Here is a 23,315-nt window from a genome sequence, read left to right on the forward strand (position 1 = left end):
AATGCCCCAGTGCCTTGACTCTGTGAGCTCCGGCTCCATTACTTCCTTGCCATTAACACAGCATACTTAATGTGATGTCAATGTTATATTATGTAAAAGATTTTATTGGAATACATCTAAAAATGTATAAGTGTGCTCCCCTTACTGAAACCTGCTGATACACTAATACGTTTCAGTAACTCAAAGAACTGCATGAAATGCTGACAACCACTCAACTATTTCAACAGAGTCCAAGTCTCTTCCACAAAGATAGTTGGGGTACCTTCCGTTCACTCTGAGACATATATGTAGTTCAATGACATATATGTAGCCTCTCACATGTTTGTTAGGGATAACCATTTGGAGAAAAAGACCATGAATTGCAACTTTGAAACTGCCAAACTTGCCTAATACTGTATTTGAAATTGGCATCCATTAATTTTTACTGAAGAACTTATGAAACGGATTGTTTTCTGCAGGATTTTTTCTGGAATTGTTAATGGACCAGGTTGCCAGGTTCTTAACAAGAGCCCTGCTGGATCAGACCAAGGGTCCATCTAGTCCCTTTGCTGCCCCTTATGCCTGGAACGCTCTTCCAGAACATTTGAGAACTACAAGTTCAATCGCAGCTTTTAAAGCTCAGCTAAAAACTTTTCTTTTTCCTAAAGCTTTTAAAACTTGATTTTGTTCTGACTTTATACTGTTAGTTTTACCCTACCCTGTGCCTGTTTACCCTACCCTGTGCCTGTTTGCTTTCTCTTCCCCTCCTTATTGTTTTATTAGAATGTAAGCCTATGCGGCAGGGTCTCGCTATTTACTGTTTTACTCTGTACAGCACCATGTACACTGATGGTGCTATATAAATTAATAATAATAATAATAATAATAATAATAATAATAATAATAGTCCAGCACTCTGTTCACACAGTGGCCAACCAGCCATCGGCCAGGGATGAACAAGCAGGACATGGTGCAACAGCACCCTCCCGCCCATGTTCCCCAGCAACTGGTGCACACAGGCTTATTGCCTCGAATACTGGAGATAGCACACAACCATCAGGGCTAGTAGCCATTGAGAGCCTTTGCCTCCAGGAATTTATCCAACACCCTTTTGAAACCATCCAGATTGGTGGCCATCACTACATCTTATTAGAATGTAAGCCTATGCGGCAAGGTCTCACTATTTACTGTTTTACTCTGTACAGCACCATGTACATTGATGGTGCTATATAAATTAATAATAATAATAATAATAATAATAATAATAATAATAATAATAATGAGTTCCATAATTTAACTCTGTGCTGTGTGAAGAAGGTATGACCTAAGAGAGGAAGACTTGTGTGCAAAGTACATCCTGGCCTGCGTGTTTGGAATATAGATGGTGGGGAAAATTCATACTGAGCAGGAATGGGGCAAGCATTCCACCTTCACATTCAGATCCTGGGTTCCATAAGCCCTCAGAAGCTACAGAAACCCCGCTGGCTTGGGGGATATTGGTAGTTGTAGTCCAACACCTCTGGAGAGCCCCAGATTGGAGAAGGCTGCTATTCAGCATCCAACAGGAAATGGCCTACACCGATGCAGACAGCAGCATGTCTCTGAAGGTGATAACCATGAGAGGCCACCAAGAGGAGTTCCAGCCAAGGGCCTCAGCACCACTGGGGCATTGAAAACTGCCCGGCCCCTCAAGTCAGAGAGGAGTCCTAATGTTACTAAGCCTGGTCATCTCCAAGCACACGGAGCAAGACCCCCTGGGGATCCACGACACGTGTGGTTTCTGAGGTTCTCGGAGCATTCTCTCAAACTGCAGCGCTCCTGAGGTTCCTTTCTCGCAAAAAGGGTGGGCTTCTGCTCTGCTCAGCACCCACAGTGGCTGTAGTAACAGGCTTCTTGTAACGGTGCGTGGAGGCCGCTGTGCTGGGATTCCTTCTTGAGGAGGAGCTGCTCCATCATCTCCTGCAGGCACCGCTCCACGTTCTCACCTGGAAGGGAAGGTATGAGAGGAAGCCCCAGTCAGGTTAGTGAGAGGAAAAGAGAGGGGTGAGGCCGGCCGGTGGATGTGCACGCAGCAGTGTGGTGGCAGATTCTGAGGTGGAGAGTGCCTTTAGGGTTCCGACTGAAACCTGGAGTGGATTCACTGCCCCACTGACATAAGAACATAATCAGTCCCCGGATGTTGGATCAGACCCAGGGTCCATCTAGTCAAGCACTCTGTTCACGCAGTGGCCAGGCAGCCATCGGCCAGGGATGAACAAGCAGGACATGGTGACATCGGAGACACCAGCCTTCCACTGCCCACTCCCCTAAGGAGAGTCCAAAATTTCAGGCAGCTGTGCTGGTCCATATCTAGGGTGACCTTATGAAAAGGAGGACAGGGCTCCTACAGCTTTAACTGTTGTGATGAAGAGGGAATCTCACCAGGTGCTGCATATGCATACAAATAGCACCTGGTGAAATTCCCTCTTCATCACAACTGTTAAAGATACAGAAGCCCTGTCCTCCGTTTCATAGGGTCACCCTATCCATATCAAGAAACCAAGATGAAAACAGGAGGAATAGAAGGCCAAGCCCAGCCTGGTGAAAAGGCTGAGATCAGCCTTTTCAGTGGTGGCCCCCCAATTATGGAATGATCTCCCCGATAAGGTTTGCCCGGTGCCAACATTGTTATCTTTTCGCCATCAGGTCGAGACTTTTCTCTTCTCCCAGGCACTTAACAGCATTAACAACATATGCTAAGTTTTTTTTTTAATGGACCCCAGAACTGTTTTTGTTTAAATGGATACTGTTGTTTTATACTGTTGTTTTTATATTTTTGATGGTTTTAAATTTTGTATACTTTTTTAATGTTCACTGTTTTTAACTTTTGTAAACTACCCAGAGTGCTTCAGCTATGGGGCGGTATATAAATTTAATAAATAAATAAATAAATAAAAGGGGGGTGTTGCCTGCCCAAGAGAGGAGAGACGGCAGTTTTATGTGTAGCGCATATGAATGTGCACCTGGAAGGCAGACAGCCCTGTTTGGAGAGATGTTCCGCTTCCCTGAAAAAAGCACTATCACAGAGTCACGATTTCTAAGTCCAAACATTCATTTGCAAAATCTGGCCAGAGGAGGGCAACCAGGTTGATCAGGGGTCTGGAAACAAAGCCCTATGAAGAGAGCCTGAAACAACTGGGCATGTTTAGCCTGGAGAAGAGAAGATTGAGGCGAGACATGAGAGCACTCTTCAAATACTTAAAAGGTTGTCACACAGAGGAGGGCCAGGATCTCTTCTCCATCCTCCCAGAGTGCAGGACATGGAATAACGGGCTCAAGTTAAAGGAAGCCAGATTCCAGCTGGACATCAGGAGAAACTTCCTGACTGTTAGAGCAGTGCAACAATGGAATCAGTTACCTAGGGAGGTGGTGGGCTCTCCCACACTAGAGGCCTTCAAGAGGCAGCTGGACAACCACCTGTCAGGGATGCTTTAGGATGGATTCCTGCATTGAGCAGGGGGTTGGACTCAATGGCCTTATAGGCCCCTTCCAATTCTACTATTCTATGATTCTATAAAAGCATAGAAAGTAAAACATCAATTGAAACACTAAAAGCTAACATTAAAAACTAGTAATGAAAGGGCCAGGGCAACAGTAGCAAAACAGTATTCAATTATGAAAAGCAAATGTTTTTAAGGCCTTCTTAAAAGCCTGTCTTTTATCTGGTGGCAAGTTTTGCAAGAGGTACAGAGCTGATCAACTCAGGTTGGCTACCAGGATTCCCGCTCTCGGTCCATCGCTTCTGCCATTTATCTGCAAAATTCTCTCAAGCTGGGAAGGATCAGCTTCCCAGACTTCCAGGGGCAACGAGGAGGTCCCTGTTCCACTTTCTCACAGAGATGGGGGCTTCCAGACGAAGGGGTCTTAGAGCTGCCAACGTGAAGGCATGGTGAGGCTATTCCAAAGATTTCTCCTGAACACGTTTTCTGTGAAGTCAGCAGCAGCAACAGTAACAGGTGGATGAGAAGTGACTTGCCTAATTCTCCTGCAAGCTCAGGAACAGATCATCTTGTTGAGTTGGACGGGTTGTTGGTTCAGAATGTAAGGCAGGAACATACTACAACATCAACACAGAGCAATCTCTGCCCCACCCATGCACTCTGCAGGAAAACATGCTATTATTAATAGCAGCAAAGCCTTCTCTTTGTTGATGCTTGTCGGTCCAGAAATAGAACCTGTTCTGCACCCTTTCATTATTACTACCCCGAGACACGCACATTCCTTCAGGAGTCTGGAACCACCCCACCCCCACCCTTTGCCTGTCACACTGGGTTAAGGGCGCTTGATGACAAATTCTGCAGATGCATACAATTTATTTTTATTTACTTATTAAATCAATGTGCTCTACGTGGGGCTGCCTTTGAAGACGGTTCGGAAGCTGCAGCTTGTGCAAAATGCAGCGGCCAGAGTGATAACCGGAACCAGAAGGTTTGAGCATATAAGACCCACTCTGGCCCGCTTACATTGGCTGCCTATACGTTTCCAAGCCCAATTCAAGGTGCTGGTTTTAACCTATAAAGCCCTACATGGCTTGGGACCACAATACCTGATGGAACGCCTCTCCCAATATGAACCTATCCGTACACTGCGCTCAACATCCAAGGTCCTCCTCCGAATGCTTACCCCGAGGGAAGCTCAGAGGATGGCAACAAGGGAGAGGGCCTTTTCAGTGGTGGCCCCCCAATTATGGAATGATCTCCCCGATGAGGCTCGCCTGGCACCAACATTGTTATCTTTTCGGCACCGGGTCAAGACTTTTCTCTTCTCCCAGGCATTTAACAGCATATGCTGAGTTTTTTAACTGACCCCAGAATAGTTGTTTTTAAATAGATATTGTCTGGTTTTGTTTGTATTTTATGCTTTTAATGCTTTTACATGTTGTATATTTGTTTTTAATGTTCACTGTTTTTAACTTTTGTAAACTGCCCAGAGAGCTTTGGCTATGGGGAGGTATATGAATGTAATAAATAATAATAATAATAATAATAATAATAATAATAATAATAATAATAATAATTTGTATCCCGCCCTATATCACTGGGATACAAGGTCCATGGCAGCTAACAAATACTGAATAAAACAGCCTCCCCCAATCCAGATGTGTTGGACTGCAACTTCCATCATTCCTAGCCAGCGTGGGGTGGGTCACACTGAACAGGAGTGAGTGTGGCTGTGGAATAGGCAGGCTTAGCCTAACTCCAGGCTTCTGTGGACTGATGTGGGCGGGGTGGGGGGGTTGTGCCAGGATTCTCATGGCCCATTGGGTTCCTACCTGTCTTGGCTGACACTTTGAACCGCCCAGACGTGCCGTGCTCCACAGCAAACTTCTCGGCCTTCTCTTCTGGAATGCAGCTCTCCAGGTCGCTCTTATTACCAAGGAGGAAGATGTCAGCTGGGGATGAGGAGAAAATACAGGAAACTGAGGGACGCATGGCAGAAAGCCTCTGTACTGGCAACTCTGCATACAGTAAGCAAGGATGTGTGTGTGTTCACTGTGCTACACATACACACCCTGGCCCCTACTGAATTCAAATTCTGTTTCCAGAATGTTAAAATCCAGCTCTCATGATTGGGGAGATGCATTTCAAAGTATACAGGGATGTTGCTCCAAATGACAGCCCAGATAGATGTGACGGCCAGGAGTGCCTACTATCAGCTTCGGCTGATACGCCAGCTGCGCCCCTTCCTAGAGTTGGAAGACCTAAAGGTGGTCGTGCACGCGCTGGTAACTTTGAGGCTCGACTTCTGCAATGTGCTACCTTTGTGCCTAGTCTGGAAACTTCTATTAATTCAAAATATGGCAGCCAGGCTGGTCACTGGTACACCTAGTGGGGGACCACATTACACCAGTTTTAAAACCTCTTCACTGGCTGCCAATTAGTTTCCAGGCGAAGTAAAAAGTGTTGGTTATTACCTTTAAAGCCCTACACGGTTTGGGTCCAGGCTACCTGCGGGATCGCCTTCTCCCGTACAATCCGCCCCGCACACTCTGGTCCTCTGGGAAGAATTTACTCCAGCCAACAAAAACAAGGCCGACAACTATTACCCAGAGGACCTTTTCCTCTGCCGCTCCCAGATTATGGAATGACCTGCCGGGAGAGATTTGTCAACTAAACAGTCTTCCAGATTTTAAGAAAGATATAATGACTGTTCTCTTCCGGCAGGCCTACCCAGTTGAATTTTAAGATGCCTTTTAATAATGTGCTGCTTTTAATAATGTATTAGTTTTAAATGTTTTAATTACATGTATTTTATGGCATTTGCATTTATGTTGTACCCCGCCTCGATCCGGAGGGAGAGGCGGGTAACAAATAAATATTATTGTTGTTGTTATTATTATTATTATTATTGAGACGGCTCCATTACTGGGCAGAGCATCTGTGGGTGGCGCACCTGTGCCTTGCCCACTCCTCCTCATCCCCCCTATCTTTATGTCACCCCTCCCCAATCTATTCTTTCTCCTCCCTCACATATCAATATCTTGCCTTCAGCCCTGGGCTGTATCCAGACTTGGTCGTAGTTCAAGCAGACCCATTGAAATCAATGGGACCTAAACTAGGCATAACTAACGTGTTCCGCTGATTTCATTCGGTCTGCTCTAAGTAGGACTCTAAATTTGGATCCAACCCAATGGCCACCGTGTGAACAGAGTGTTGGACTAGATGGACCCTTGGATTAAAATCCAGCAGCAGGGCATTTCTGATGTTCTCGCTCATCATGTGTGGGTAGGAAGTAATCCCACATTTTGCACGGCTTCAAATACTGCATTTTGAACTCATCCGTGCAGATTCTGAATCTAGTACAGGTGTTTCTCTCTCCCACTGGCCTTATGCCTTGTTTGTTTGTTGTTTATTCGTTCAGTCGCTTCCGGCTCTTCGTGACTTCATGGACCAGCCCACGCCAGAGCTTTCTGCCGGCCATCGCCACCCCCAGCTCCCCCAAGGTCAACTCTGTCACCTCCAGAATGTCATCCCTCCATCTTGCCCTTGGTCGGCCCCTCTTCCTTTTGCCTTCCACTTTCCCTAGCATCAGCCTCTTCTCCAGGGTATCCTGTCTTCTCATTATGTGGCCAAAGTACTTCAGTTTTGCCTTTAATACCATTCCCTCAGGTGAGCAGTCTGGCTTGATTTCCTGGAGTCTGGACTGGTTTGATCTTCTTGCAGTCCAAGGCACTCTCAGAATTTTCCTCCAACACCCCAGTTCAAAAGCATTTATCTTCCTTCACTCAGCTTTCCTTATGGTCCAGCTCTCGCAGCCATAGGTTACTACGGGGAATACCACTGCTTTAACGATGCGGACCTTTGTTGTCAGTGTGGTGCCTCTGCTCTTAATAACATAGAAATACAGCAGGATTTTTCCCCCTGATATGAAGGTTAAGCTGTAAAAAACAAAACAAAAATAACCCCATCCCTGCTAAATATCTGTGTGCTCGCTTGCTATTAACAGCACTGGAGCAGAGGCAGAGAAAAGCGGTGGCAACCAATCCCACCCATTATTCTTCTCACCCTCCTGTCTCTCCCTCTTGCATACCATCTGCGCAGTAATGCCTCGCCACGTGGAGCCAGTGCGACAGGCTGTCGAAGGAGAGGAGGCCCTGGAGGCTGTACACCAGCAGCACCGCGTCCGTGCTTCGGTAGTAGCAGCTGCTCAGAGACAGGAACCGCTCCTCGCCAGCTGTGTCCCACAGGGAGATCTGCGTAGACACACCAATTTGGATGGCTTTAAAAGGGGGTTGGATTCCCGGAGGTGAAGGCTATCCATGGCTACTAGCCCTGATGGTTGTGTGCTACCTCCAGTATCCGAGGCAGTAAGCCTGTGTGCAGAGAAAGTGGAGAGGAGAGGAAAGAGAGAGAGAGAGAGAGAGAGAAGGCTGTGCAGAAGAGATAGTTTGAAAGACTTTTAAAAAGGTTGTTTTGGTTGTTTTGAAAAGATGTTGATTTGAAGTGAAGTTGATTTGAAGAAGAGTAAAGTGTATGTGAATAGAAGAGAAGAGGTGAAGAAGTTGAAACGTAGAAAAAAGGAAAGTGTTTGAAGGTTAGTGTACGTGGCATGGTTTTTGACCAGAAGGAAAAGGGGGGTGAAGAAGCCCTGCCTTGAAAAAGTTAGTGAATGGACAATCTTGCGTCCTCTGCTGACGAAGATTGGAAATACTGAATTGCTATATTTTTGTGTGTGTTTTGAACGTTGTGTTCTGAAAATTGCCCAGTGGCCCTTTTTTTGGGGGGGCAGAGATATTCTGACTAAGTTGGGCCCAAATTTCCTTTGGCCTAATAGAACTTTTGAAATGCTTTGAGCCCTGAGTCTGAGCCCTAAATGCAACTACAATTGAAGCCTAAAGCACCCCTGTGTTCTTGCATCAGTATCCTTTGAAATTAGAAGCCAGAAGAAGAATACAGCTATTGCTTTTTAAAAAATGGACTTGTGAAATGATTAAAGCAATTAAAAACTCCAGCTTGCATTACTGGGTTTGCACTACCAGCCTCAGGTGTGCTGTGCCAAAAACGTGGCACAGACTAGTGAAGTACAGTGGAAGAAGCTGACACCTGAACCCTGCCTGCCAGTCCAGATATGAGATCAACCTCCTCGTGGACCCAAGGCTTGCCTCATTGAATCCTGCCACCTTGATACCTGAACTACAAAGAAGTTCCAGAGTATGAATGCCTTGGAGTCTTGCAACTTGGCACCAAACCTCGCCCAGACCTATATGATGACCTCGAGTTGTTTACTGATGGATCCAGCTACAATTGTACAACAAGCAGCTGAACTTGTAGTATGCACGGAAGCCCTGATGCTTGTTTCAGGCAAAAGACTGTATTTACTGATTCAAAATATCACATGGACAGATTTGGAAAGAAAGAAGATTTGTGACTGCCCATGAAGCAGTGATCCATGGAGAATTAACAGTTGATCTGTTAGAAGCCCTGAAGCCAAGAATCATCATGACCTCCCTGTTTAAAGACCAGGTGTTTAAAGACCTCACAAGATGGACATTGATCAGACTCTTCAATGACTGAAAGACTTTTTTGAATCAGCCAAGGAATATAAATGCTCAGTGAATTGTTTTTACTGGCCTCATTTGTAAATGCATCAAAAAAAAAAAGCCCCTGCAGACATGGACTTGTTATCTTTTTTTTTAGAATCCAGACTGACTTTGTTGAAATGTAAAAGGTTTTTTGAACACCTACTTGTTTTTGTTCAGGTTTTCTTGCCTGAAACCATAGAATCAGATCTAAAAAGCTATTTTACTTCTTAGGTAGTGTAGAATATGGCACTTTTGTCCTAAAAATAGGCTGGCATCTCAATGAAGATTCCAGTCTGGAAGGCAGATAGAATTAATAGGACCCTGAAAAGAGACCCTAGCAAAAATTAAATTAGAAATTTCCTTGAAATGGGTGGATGTATTTCCAATTGCATTGTTAAAGTTAGAAAAAGGTCTTAAATTGTTACATTTTGAGCTAATGTTTGGCTTTTCCTCTCAGTTTTTAGTGGGGGAACAAGAAAGAATTGAATAGGAATTGGGAAATGTTTTATTCCAAGAATATGTAATTGCCCTGTAGTTTTCTCTTTTTCAGCTCCATCGTTACCTGCACCTTTCCAGAGATTGTTCCAGAGATTGTACCTGCTTAAAAGTAGGACCCCAGAATTGAGAAAGCCCTTGCTGCTTTGTACTTGTAAGTGAAATTATTAAGAGACAGATAAATGGACACATTGTTCTAAAATAAGGCCTCCCCTGGCCCCGCGTGCCAGAAGGACACAGGCAAAGCAAAGGTCATCTGCCTTCTGGTGCACCGGAAGCCACCAGCAACACAGGCGAAGCATGGAGCAACCTAAGTACTCAGCCCAACATTTAAAGGACACTAAAGTTAAATTCGATAAACTAATGAGCTTACATGTGTGTGAAGATTGTGTAGCTGTAATTTTGATAATTCTTACTTTAAGTAGTTCCAAGTGTTTCTTTAATTGCCATAGCAAATGTTTTTAAGAAAGGATTTGTGCCTTTTACCACTCATAAGTGACTTGGCTTCGTTCCACAATTGCCAAATGTTCTTTGCAAACGCTTATCTTCCTGCCCTGCAAAAGCTTGTGGTCACCACTCAAGCCAAAATATAAGATCATTAAAGGTTCAGAACTGTGTACACATATTATGATTCTACCCAAGGATTTTTAGAGCATACGTTAGTTGTAAAAGAAAGTTAACAAAGAATCATAGAATAGCACAGTTGGAAGGAGCCTACAAGGCCATCGAGTCCAACCCCCTGCTCAATGCAGGAATCCACCCTAAAGCATCCCTGACAGTTAGTTGTCCAGCTGCCTCTTGAATGCCTCTAGTGTGGGAGAACCCACAACCTCCCTAGGTAACTGATTCCACTGTCGCACTGCTCTAACAGTTAGGAAGTTTTTCCTGATGTCCAGCCGGAATCTGGCTTCTTTTAACTTGAGCCTGTTATTCCGTGTCTTGCATTCTGAGAAGAGATCTTGGCCCTCCTCTGTGTGACAACCTTTTAAGTATTTGAAGAGTGCTATCATGTCTCCCCTCAATCTTCTCTTCTCCAGGCTAAACATGCCCAGTTCTTTCAGTCTCTCTCCATAGGGCTTTGTTTCTAGACCTCTGGTCATCCTGGTTGCCCTCTTCTGAACACGCTCCAGCTTGTCTGCGTCCTTCTTGAATTGTGGAGCCCAGAACTGGACACAATACTCTAGGTGAGGCCTAACCAGGGCTGAATAGAGAGGAACCAGTACCTCACGTGATTTGGAAGCTATACTTCTATTAATGCAGCCCAAAATAGCATTTGCCTTTCTTACAGCCGTGTTGCACTGTTGGCTCGTGTTCAGCTTGTGATCTACAACAATTCCAAGATCTTTCTTGTTTGTAGTATTGCTCAGCCAAGTGTCCCCCATCTTGTAACTGTGCATTTAGTTTCTATTCCCTAAATGTAGAACTTGGCATTTATTCCTATTAAGTTTCATTCTGTTGTTTTCAGCCCAGCACTCCAGTCTATCAAGATCACCTTGAAGTTTGTTTCTGTCTTCCAGAGTATTACCTATCCTACCCAATTTTGTGTCATCTGAAAATTTGATCAGCGTTCCCTACACCTCCTGACAAATCCATGTTGGCTTCTAGTAATCACTGCATTGATTTCAAGGTGTTTACAGATTGACTTCTTTATAATCTGCTCCAGAATTTTCCCAGAAGATGACTGGTCTGTAGTTCCCAGGTTCCTCCTTTTTGCCCTTTTTGAAGATAAGGACAACATTAGCCCTCCTCCAGTCGTCCAGCACCTCACCCGTCTTCCATGATTTTGCAAAGATAATAGACAAGGGTTCTGAGAGTTCTTCTGCTAGCTCCTTCATTACTCTTAGATACAGTTCATCGGGCCCTGGAGATTTAAACTCATTCAGGGAAATTAGGTGTTCTTTGACCATTTCTTTATCAATCTCAAACTGCAATCCTGCCTCCTCAACTTCTGCTTCACTTTTTCCAGGAGGGGGTCATAGACCAGCTTTTAGGAGAAGACCGAGGCAAAATAGGAATTAAGCACTTCAGCCTTTTCTTTGTTGTCTGTTATCAATTTACTTTCCTCATTAAGCAGTTGAACCACCCACTGATGATCTATTTAGATGGCTCACTAGTTATCCAATATGGAGTAGTTAAAAGAGGGATTTTTTGCATTGTATTTTGTTCTATTGTAATGATTTTTGTTTATCCTTGCTTTTTGCCTTCCCTGTATTTTGTCTCTTATGAAAAGTCTTGCAAAATCTGTAATCCACCAGCAAATGTATTTGTATTGTGAAGCCTTAGCCACAGATGATCTAAAAGAAGCTAGCAAGCTTAAGTTTTGAATTGCTTTAAAGGGGGGAAATGTTAGCATAACCACCTCCATTTTTAACAGGAAACTGTAAAATCTCCATTGCACACCAAGCAAAATGTCATGATGCCTTGTATGAGAATGTCTCCTTGTGTGCATCCTTGTATCCTTCTTATCTAATATAAACAAGAGTCCTGGCTCCAGCTGTCTGTGTCGAAGTTAACTCTCTGTAACTTACTGTCAGGCCAAAGGTATTGTTAACAGGACTGTTTAGCATAATTAGCTATGCCTCAGTGTTATGTTCTGATTGGTTAATGCTGCTACTGGGCCCTGCCCCTTGAAAGCTTTAATACTGTACCATATTCCCTATGTCTTTTGTCTGATTGCTCCCTTTGAAGAGACCAGGCCTTGATTACTAATCAATAAAGCGCTTTTGAACCCTCTGTCGCTGGAATGGTGGAGTCGTGCTTAAGGGCTGTTTGGATCTCGTCCTTGGGTGAAAAGAACATTGATCTAACACACCAGTTGCTGGGGAACATGGGCGGGAGGGTGCTGTTGCACCATCGTAGAATCATAGAATCATAGAATAGCAGAGTTGGAAGGGGCCTACAAGGCCATCGAGTCCAACCCCCTGCTCAAGGCAGGAATCCACCCTAAAGCATCCCTGACAGATGGTTGTCCAGCTGCCTCTTGAAGGCCTCTAGTGTGGGAGAGCCCACAACCTCCCTAGGTAACTGGTTCCATTGTCGTACTGCTCTAACAGTCAGGAAGTTTTTCCTGATGTCCAGCTGGAATCTGGTTTCCTTTCACTTGAGCCCCTTATTCCGTGTCCTGCACTCTGGGAGGATGGAGAAGAGATCCTGGCCCTCCTCTGTGTGACAACCTTTTAAGTATTTGAAGAGGGCTCTCATGTCTCCCCTCCATCTTTTCTTCTCCAGTCTAAACATGTCCTGCTTTGTTGGTCCCTGGCCGATGGCTGGTTGGCCCCTGTGTGAACAGAGTGCTGGACTAGATGGACCCTCGGTCTGATCCAGCATCTGGGCACTTCTTCTGTTCTAATGTTCCGGAGTGGTGATCGACAGCGAATGCGCCTTCCTCACCTTGCTCTGGAGAAAAAGGTCGGGGTGAGTCCCTGGGCTCATCACATGGGCGCTTTGTGCCTGGATTGCTTTGGAGTGGCAGCAGGTGGTCTCCATGATGCAGTCGCCACTCCGATGCAATCCAGGGGCAAAGTCCCGCTCTAAAAAAGTTGGGTACTAACCCAGACTTTTTTTTAGCTTGGAGCAAGGCTCTGCGTCAGTGCAACTGTGCCCCGGCTCACGCTGCTGTGTGCAGCATTAGCAATGATGGCGTGAAGATAAGGGCCCTGACATTTTTTAACTTCAGAGCTTCAAGGGAAAGCCCCGGGGTGGCTGCTGTGTCGTATAAGCTCCGCCGGGGAGCCACCCTGGGGCTTTCCCCACATGTAGACTGGCCCAAGCAGATTTTGCGTGGCAATGGGCAACGGGGACAGGAGAGTTTTTTTTTAATTTAAGACTCTGAAAAGTAAGGATGGCTGTCAAGGAAGGATCTTTGGCTAATGGTGCAAGCAATCCTATCAAACGGGGCTTTACTTGGAAGGAAGCCCCTTTAGCTCCATGAGAACGAGTTAGCATGTTTACTTGGAAGTAACGCACATAGGATTGGGCTCCATAAGACAGAATCAAGAGACCAATGCTCTGGAGCGTGTTCAGAGGAGGGCAGCCAGGATGATCAGGGGTCTGGAAACAAAGCCCTATGAAGAGAGACTGAAAGAACTGGGCAGGTTTAGCCTGGAGAAGAGAAGATTGAGGGGAGACATGATAGCACTCTTCAAATACTTAAAAGGTTGTCACACAGAGGAGGGCCAGGATCTCTTCTCGATCCTCCCAGAGTGCAGGACATGGAATAACGGGCTCAAGTTAAAGGAAGCCAGATTCCAGCTGGACATCAGGGAAAACTTCCTGACTGTTAGAGAAGTACGACAATGGAATCAGTTACCCAGGGAGGTGGTGGGCTCTCCCACACTAGAGGCCTTCAAGAGGCATCTCGACAACCATCTGTCAGGGATGCTTTAGGGTGGATTCCTGCATTGAGCAGGGGGTTGGACTTGATGGCCTTGTAGGCCCCTTCCAACTCTGCTGTTCTATGATTCTATGACCCGTGGGAAGAGCAGGACGTGAACGCCACAGCACCCTCCCACTCGTGCTCCAGAATGCTATACTTCCTTACCTCTCCAAAACTTTTTATTCCTGGTGCTTTGTGTTTGGCTAGCATTTGGACATCAATTTTTGCATTTTGTCTCTTTCTGTTATTGTTGAATGTATGTTAATTTATCTTTCCTTCTATTATTTTTAACTGCCTTGAGTCTGGCTTTATGGGGAACTAGTAGAGAAATTTAAAAAATAAATAAACACAAGCCATCTCGTGTGAAGCCAGCTCATGCGATTATTTTGCTGCATGCATCTGCTTCTATCTCTGTGTTTTCGTGGCAAAGTAAATATTTCCCTCAAATAAATATTTGCCTCACATTTTTCCTGCACAGGTAAGGGCTGAGGTGTCTCCCCCAGCCCTTGCCTGTGCAGGGGAAATGTGATATGTCATGTGAAGTTTCCCTGGCTGGCAGTGGGCAGCCCAGGTAGCTGAATGACGTTGTCAAATCTTCTGCACCTCTACAGGTTGCACAACTACTCCTGTCAGTCCCAGTCATGCTGCAAGGCAGATAAACTGGTAACGAGTGATTCAGCCCACAGAAACTGGATTAAAGGTATCAGAGGCTGGTGCAGTGATCTAAAGCCCTATATGGCTCGGATCTAGGTTATTTGAAAGACCGTACTCTCCCTTATAGAATCATAGAATAGCAGAGTTGGAAGGGGCCTACAAGGCCATCAAGTCCAACCCCCTGCTCAAGGCAGGGATCCACCCTAAAGCATCCCTGGCAGACGGTTGTCCAGCTGCCTCTTGAAGGCCTCTAGTGTGGGAGAGCCCACAACCTCCCTAGGTCACTGATTCCATTGTCGCACTGCTCTAACAGTCAGGAAGTTTTTCCTGATGTCCAGCTGGAATCTGGCTTCCTTTAACTTGAGCCCATTATTCCATGTCCTGCACTCTGGGAGGATCGAGAAGAGATCCTGGCCCTCCTCTGTGGGACAACCTTTCAAGTATTTGAAGAGTGCCATCATGTCTGCCCTCCATCTTCTCTTCTCCAGGCTAAACATGCCCAGTTCTTTCAGTCTCTCTTCATAGGGCTTTGTTTCCAGACCCCTGATCATCCAGACCCCTGATCATTATGAGCCTGCCCGTGCTTTAAGATCTTCTGGAGAAGCCCTTCTTTCAGTCCCGCCATCTTCACAGGCGTGCTTGGTGGGAACATGGGAGAGGGCCTTCTCGGTGGCTGCTCCAGTGCTCTGGAACTCTCTTCCCGGGGAAGCTAGACCGGCTCCCTCCTTGATGGGCTTTTGGAAGCAGGCTAAAGCTTGTTTGTTCCAGCAGGCCTTTGGAGAGTAATTTGGTCCTTCATCTATGTTAATATCTTATAATTTTGTTGTGTATTTTAAACTTTTTTTTTTTTTTACATTTCTTTTCCTAGGTTTTACAATGAATGTTTTAAACTTTGTAAGACCGCCTTGTGTCCCAGTATTGGGCAAAAGGCGGGATACAAATAAATATACCGTATTTCTTCGATTCTAAGACGCCATCAATTGTAAGACGCACACTAATTTCAGTACCACCAACAGAAAAAAAGCTTTGATTCTAAGAAATAATAAACGCACTCGCGATTCTAAGACGCAAGCCGTTTTTAGAGATGTTTATATGGGGGGAAAAGTGTGTCTTAGAATCAAAGAAATGCGGTAATAATAATAATAATAATAATAATAATAATAATAATGATAGAGAGCCGTCTCTCTCACTTAGTCACTTTCAGGTACAAAACACCAATTTATAGGATTGTATCTTCCTGGCTCAAATTTCTAGAACTGAAGGTTACTCAGACTAAGGCATGGTGGATCTGGCTCTCCTGTGTGGATGGGCTAGGCAGACTTTAATTGGGGCCAGGAGGTCATTGACCCTGTTCAGATGACACGCTAAGCCATGGGGGTTTAGCATTTTTATGGCGAAGTACAGCACCTTGTACATTGATGGTGCTATATAAATAAATAATAATAATAATAATAATAATAATAATGAAGTGTGTCATGTGAACCATTCCTAACCATGGCTTGGCTATATAACCACGGTTTAATCATGCTCACTAACTATTTGTTGCAAAAGGGTTCTTGGGTAGCCTTCCTCAACCTGGGGCGCTCCAGATGTGTTGGACTACAACTCCCAGAATGCCCCAGCCAGCTGCTGGGGCATTCTGGGAGTTGTAGTCCAACACATCTGGAGCGCCCCAGGTTGAGGAAGGCTGTTCTTGGGCATTCAAGAAGCAGCTGAACAACCCTCTGTCAGGGATGCTTTAGGGTGGATTCCTGCATTGAGCAGTGGCTTGGACTGGATGGCCTTATACGCCCCTTCCAACTCTACGATTCTATGATTTCTATGAACCAGTATCGTTCGATGACCCCCAAGTTCCAGCATTTTGAGTGAGAGTGAGGAAGATGAATCCTCTCTCTTTGACTTTCCAGACAATATCTTTCTTTCTAAGCCAGGTTCCACCTCTATATTACTCTCAAACAGATCCCAAGAACAAGAACCCAGGAGGATGGAATTATGCCAACAGGGATGGGCTCAGTTCTTGATGTTTCCCATTCAGGTCTATGGAACAACACCACTATATGGGATACAGTGGAGAAATGGCTTCTTGCTCCAAAATACTGCAATTGCTAGGGTCAGGGCAAGGGGCAGTTTTTCCCACTGCAATGACATCCCTGAGTACCTTACTTTTACTTTGTTCCATTGAAGTAAATGGGTGCCATTCAACCATTCTTAGGGCTTCTTTAGATAAAGGGGAAATCACGTTCCTTACCAGGGCTTTGCTTCCTGCCTCTCTTGCACAGTTGTAATGAGCTTCATTATACAGCCGGAGAGAGACAACAATGTTGTCTATAATCGAAACCTTTCCCTTCCTCTCGGAGCTCATAGCCTTGAATGAGGAGCGCCCTCTAGTGGGTGCTTTGCAGCGCAGCTTCAGCTGCACACAGTAAGAAATCCCTCGCTATTTCAGAAGACTTGGGATATCCAGGTGTGTGTTTTAAGAATGGAATAACTGGGGGAAGGCAGGTGACGATGTCTGCAAAAGGACCCGTAAACGTTAGTGAGTGGCCAGTCATGAGCGTGCCTTATGTAGCTCATGGGAAGAGCTCCTTATGGGAAAAGTAAAGATGTTTAGTTACAACAAAGGGTAGAACTACCAGTTTGCAGAGTTTTGGGGTCCCAATTCATAGAATCATAGAATAGCAGAGTTGGAAGGGGCCTACAAGGCCATTGAGTCCAACCCCCTGCTCAATGCAGGAATCCACCCTAAAGCATCCCTGACAGATGGTTGTCCAGCTGCCTCTTGAAGGCCTCTAGTGTGGGAGAGCCCACAACCTCCCTAGGGAAATGATTCCATTGTCGTACTGCTCTAACAGTCAGGAATTTTTTCCTGATGTCCAGCTGGAATCTGGCTTCCTTTAACTTGAGCCCGTTATTCCGTGTCCTGCACTCTGGGAGGATGGAGAAGAGATCAAAAAATTGTTTGATAATTATTAAATTACACTGTTAGAATCTGCGATCTGCATGAACTCAGATTTAGATTCAAATTTGTACGTGAAGATGAGCTCTAATGTAGGGTGTCCATATGAAAAGGAGGACAGGGCTTCTATATCTTTAACAGTTGCTTAGAAAAGGGAATTTCAGCAGGTGTCATTTGTATATATGGAGAACCTGGTGAAATTCCCTCTTCATTGCCACAGTTAAAGGTGCAGGAGCTATACTAGAGTGACCAGATTTAAAAGAGGGCAGGGCACCTGCAGCTTTAACTGTTGTGATGAAGAGGGAATTTCCCCAGGTTCCCCATATATACAAATGACACCTGTTGAAATTCCCTTTTCTATGCAACTGTTAAAGATACAGTTAAGATACAGGAGTCCAGTCCTCCTTTTCATATGGTCACCCTATCTAATGCCTGAGGTGCAGTAATTGACTCCTCCCCCTGCGCCACCATTTTGCATCTAGCTCCACCCCCACATAACTATTTCGCACCTGGTTCCAGTTGGTAGGCCTTGGGCTTCTGGAGAAAGATAAAAGTTGTTTCCCAGTTGGCAGACCTTGGGGCTCTGGCTCCTACCTGTGCCTGGAGGCTGCTGCGATTATGTTTCAGTGGCAGCATTTTCTCACACATGCACATGTGCTGGCCGAGGGCATGAGCCCCCTCCAGGAAACGCCCCGTCCGGATGCGATGGAAGAGAGTGGTCTTCCCCACCCCAAAGTCCCCAAGGAGGATCAGCTTGAACTTCAGGGTGGTGGAAGCTGCCATTGGTAGAAGGTCTCCCTGGGTTCGTCACAGCACTCCTAGCCAGGAGGGTGGGGCCTTCCTGGTGCGCTGGAGAAATCTTGGCCAAGTAGGCGATGGGTCTCTCCCAGCAGTGCGGGTTGGTGGCTCTTGCAAACATGCAACTGAAAGAAGAAGGAGAAGATTTGTGCACAGTGGGGGCTTTGGCAAGATTTATGGGGCCCAGCCCAAGGAGACCCCAGACTGAGCCCAAAGAGCTATCTCATAGAATCATAGAATAGCAGAGTTGGAAGGGGCCTACAAGGCCATCGAGTCCAACCCCCTGCTCAAGGCAGGAATCCACCCTAAACCATCCCTGACAGGTGGTTGTCCAGCTGCCTCTTGAAGGCCTCTAGTGTGGGAGAGCCCACGATCTCCCTAGGTAACTGATTCCATTGTCATACTGCTGTAACAGTCAGGAAGCTTTTCCTGATGTCCAGACGGAATCTGGCTTCCTTTAACTTGAGCCGTGTCCTGCACTCTGGGAGGATTGAGAAGGGATCCTGGCCCTCCTCTGTGTGACAACCTTTTAAGTATTTGAAGAGTGCTATCATGTCTCCCCCCAATCTTCTCTTCTCCAGGCTAAACATGCCCAGTTCTTTCAGTCTCTCCTCCTAGGGCTTTGTTTCCAGACCCCTGATCATCCTCCTTGCCCTCCTCTGAATACACTCCAGCTAGTCCAGTTTCCAGCAGTAGTCAATTGGATGTCTCTAGAAAACCCACAAGCAGGTCAAAAAGACATGTGCTGTGCCGTTATTTGTCTTTGGTTTCTGGTATTTGAAGGTGGACTGCCCCCTCTGAACATGGAAGCTTCATGTAGCCATTGTGGCTAATGGCTCTTAATAGACCCCCCCATTTGTCTGATCCCCTTTTAAACCCATCCAAGCCAGTGGCCTTCACCACATCCTGTGGCTGTGAATTCCGTACATTAGATTCCTCGCGTGCTGCGTGAAGAGGTCCTTCCTCTCGGCTGCCCTGAATCTAACGCTATCGTTGGGGGCCTCATAGGTACAGCATCCTGTGGGGCACAGGCAGCCCCCTGGGATCGCACCCAACCCCCTTTGTAATTCAACTCAACTGAGGAGGCAGCTGCACAGGGCTTCTGAGAGGCGAGGCACCCCACACACCCAGTACAGACCCAAACTTCACGTAGACACTGGTGGGGACGGAACTGGTGGTGACGGACCAAGGAAAGGATCTCGGGGTTGTGTCAGAGAGCTCAATGAGAATATCGACCCGGTGTGCTGCTGTGCGTACCTTCTTTGCAAGCTGACTCATGCTCCTAGAAGCCTCTGGGGAGGGGGTGCAGCCCCCAGGGAGTTATGGGAGTCAAGCAATGCAGCCCCTGACCCCCAGAAATGGCTCACCCCTAGCCTACCATATCAGTTGACCTGTGGGTCTTGCACACCTGCTGAAGAACCCAAGCATGAACGCAGGCACCTGCCTTTTATCACTTCAGGCTCTTGGTTCACCTGGGCCAGCATTGCCGTGTCCACTTCTTTTTCCACATAGGGCAGCCTTCCCCAACCCAGTGCGCTCCAGCTGTGTTGGACTGCAACTCCCATCATCCCTACCCAGCATGGCAGACTGGGGAAGGCTGACATAGAGATGCCCAGATGACAGCAACCTGGTTTGCATGTAAGAGCAACCCAGAGAGTATCATGGACTGTTGTTGAATTGTAGGTTGTTGCTACATGTGAACCCTCACTATGGTTTAACTATGGGTTGTTAACCATCAATCCAGAGTTTACAACCCAACAACAAACCACGGATTCTCTTCCCAGGTTTGAGGTTAACGACCCAAAGTTAAATCATAGTGCGGGGTCTGCACGTAATGACAACCCACGATTCGACAGCAACCCATACGCAACCCATTGGGGCTGTTCACATAATATGTCAGCTGTGGGTTATTTAACCTATGGTGGAATCTGTGCGGCTGACTTTTTGAATATGCAAACTCCGCTCAGGGGTTGTGTCATGCAAACTTGGCATGCATAGATTATGCAAGGGTTGAACAATCCTCGCACAACCATGATCTGTTTTAGGCTTGTGTGACGTGAATATCAGCAAGCAGGAGTGGGTCAGGCGACGGTGGCAGTGGAGAAAGGCATTGCCCTTTGGCAAAATGGCCCTCCCCTCCCTTTCTAGAGCAGCATCTGGCTATTTCCTAGTCATTGAGGCTCATTTACCTGTTATTTCCCACAGCAGAGAACTCCCCAACCTGCCAGTCGGTCCAACAGTCACTTCTGGCTCCATGTGCTGGTGCAGGAGCGGAGTTGCATGCTGGGAGTTGTCTCAGTGGGTGAAAAGGGACCCTGTCAGGGAAAGGAGGTGGAAGGAAGAGGCAGGTGTGCCCTATGTGGAGTGAGTCTGGGTTGCTTTTAGTTTCAGTTTTAGTGAGTGCCTGGAATAGCCTGTTGTCTTCCTTAAGGCTTGGACCACAAATCCCACAATCCTCAGCCAGGAAAGCACTTCCTAGTGGAAGGGTGCCTTAAGTGTTTTTCTCTGGTGTTCTGGGATTCCTGCAATACGACACTCCATCAACCCTCTCCCCACTCTTACGAGGGAGGAGAGCGCATGCAACACAGACAGGGGAAAGGCTTTCCAAAAAGTATCATACACTTGTGGGTTTTTGGGATCGCATTCTGATGGCGATGCAGGTTTCTGGATTGCACAGAGCTTTGTGTCGAGTAGATTGGAATGGAGGAAGGTTTGGTGGTGTCTGGGTTTTGACCAGAAAGCCAAATTACCCCCAGGCAAGCATGGAGCAGGGCTGGCTGCATGCCAGCAGTGAGTGGGGCCATTTCCCAAAGTGGGTGCTGTCATGTGCCCATCATTTTTATTTTATTTCTTTATTGCATTTATATACCGTCCTATAGCTGAAGCTCTCTGGGCGGTTTACAAAGATTAAGCATGCTCAGCACATGTCATTAGGGTGTGCACCCAGGGAATACTTTTTAAAGGCGAACATTTATTGAATACCAATCATAAAGGACATTATTTTTATTCATTCATTTATTAAACACTGTAGGCACTGATGCCCAACTCAGCAGCCAGAGGGCAGTTGGAGGACCATTCCCACTATTATTGATTGATTGATTGCATTTCTATACCGCCCAATAGCCGAAGCTCTTTGGGCGGTTCACAAAAATCCACTGTGCCTGGATCCCCCTACTCAATGGTCCCCTCAATTCGCTGCTTATTGCTTGAGACATTAGGTGTGCCTGGGCACATCCAGCACACCCCTTGCGCACACCTATGCATGTGCCCCCCCCCCCCCGACGCGATTCATACACTCACAGACACACCACACACACTGCTCCTTCCACCCCCTGGAGAATGAAGCAATTCAATTGTTTCTCAAAGTATTGGCGCTCAGACCCCCTTTGTAGACTTGCTCTAACACCAGTAATCTTCCCCGGGGGTGAAGATGTTGCATGCGAGGGTCACCATGCTGCCAATGCAAGAAGAGACGGGGGTGCCCCAGACGCTCCCCAAAGCCATATGCAGCAAAACCACCAGCAAAACCTCCCCAAAGCCATATGCAGCAAAACATTGTGCACCTCCAAAGGGCCCCCGGGTACCTTTCACAAAAGGCGAGAGCTCACATGTGGGGTCCCAAACCTACCAATCAGCTGCTGGTTTGCTCGGCCTGTTGTCCCACCGTGGTCCTCAACCCAGAGGCCTTACAAGGAAGAAGAAGAAGAAGAAGAAGAAGAAGAAGAAGAAGAAGAAGAAGAAGAAGAAGAAGAAGAAGAAGAAGAAGAAGAAGAAGAAGAAGACATCACCTCTCCTTCTGGCAGTGGGAGGAAGACGTCCAACAGAACCCCAAAAGGGATTTTCCTTGGTTTTGAGGGCTAAAATGAGGAGGCACCACTCCATCCCGGATCCTTGACCATTCATCACCCACCCACCTTGGGCCTCCAGGTTCTTGCTCAACATACAACAGCCAAGTGAAGCGGCATTGCTGGCCCAGGCAGCCGGTCGTCTACCTTGCCCTGGGGTCCTTGCACCTCTGGAATCAGTCTTCGCCTTGGCATGAGGCTCCCTGCTCCAAGGGATCCCTGGTCTGGCCCTCTGGCCGTCGCTTCATCCTGGGAGTCACATGCAAGTCACACTGGCTCTCAGTACACGGAGAGGGCGGGGAGGGAATTGGTCCATCTGACCTCCTTGGGGGATATCTGAAGAGGCCACGAGCCTCTGGCGTGGAAAGATGCAGTCACTGCCAGGGTGGCTCTGCCCGCCCTTCTGTGATCCAGCCCAGTTTCCTGCCTCTGACAGCAAATGGCCTGGAGCAGGACAACCTTCAAGGGCTCCACTGCACCAACTGGATTTTATTTATTGGGTTTTTTTTAGATGTACAACTTTGCTCTGCCGTGGCTCGTTTCTGAGCTGAGAAAGGCAGAGTTTGGGAGCCAGAAATTGCTGGAGTCCAGAGTACTACTGAGGGCCCTCGAGGCTGTTAAGTGGCAGAGCCAGAGGGGAGCAACTGAGGAGCGGCCGAACCGAGAGCTCAGGGCTGTTGTGTGTGTTCCACTTCCTACCTGGGAAATCTGCACGGAGGCTGCAGGCACAGTGTTTGCCACGCACGTGAGATTTCCATGCAGGCAGCAACATCTGTGTGGAAGATGTTTACGTGTGAAGCACCAGCCCCCTCCAATGTCAGCCACATTTCAAGGGGCAACTCGCAACCCACCCCACCCTGTATGACACCCGCACCCGGAGCTCAACAAGCTCTTTGCTTTTGCTGCCTGCCCAGGACGGCACAAACAGGGTGGGTGTCAAGCACCCCGAAAGATGGCTGGTGAGCTGTATTCAGCTTGGCGGGTCCCCAGCGGTGCGGACCTGTTCTGGAGTGTAAGCCGCTTGGGGGCAGGGACCCGTAGGTTTAACAGCTGCGACACACCAAGTGTATTTGCTAGGTGGTCTATGAAGTCAGGTATAAAGAACAAGAACAGCTGCCATCGTGACCCGGCCTTTTGTGATTTCACTGGAAA

General features: G+C 46.8%; 1 protein-coding gene across 1 annotated transcript; it reads right to left on the minus strand.

Annotated features, from left to right (window-relative positions):
• Positions 1 to 1,839: 1,839 nt before the first annotated feature.
• LOC134401202 (ras-related protein Rab-26-like) lies at positions 1,840 to 18,303 on the minus strand. The gene is made up of 4 exons (XM_063129945.1): positions 18,115 to 18,303; positions 7,549 to 7,711; positions 5,291 to 5,410; positions 1,840 to 1,964 (listed from the first exon to the last, which is right to left on the minus strand). The coding sequence occupies exons 1-4, from the start codon at positions 18,301 to 18,303 to the stop codon at positions 1,840 to 1,842; spliced, it is 597 nt and encodes a 198-aa protein (XP_062986015.1).
• Positions 18,304 to 23,315: the final 5,012 nt, after the last annotated feature.

Source organism: Elgaria multicarinata, chromosome 7 (genome assembly GCF_023053635.1).
Source record: "Elgaria multicarinata webbii isolate HBS135686 ecotype San Diego chromosome 7, rElgMul1.1.pri, whole genome shotgun sequence".
NCBI classification, from domain to species: domain Eukaryota; kingdom Metazoa; phylum Chordata; class Lepidosauria; order Squamata; family Anguidae; genus Elgaria; species Elgaria multicarinata.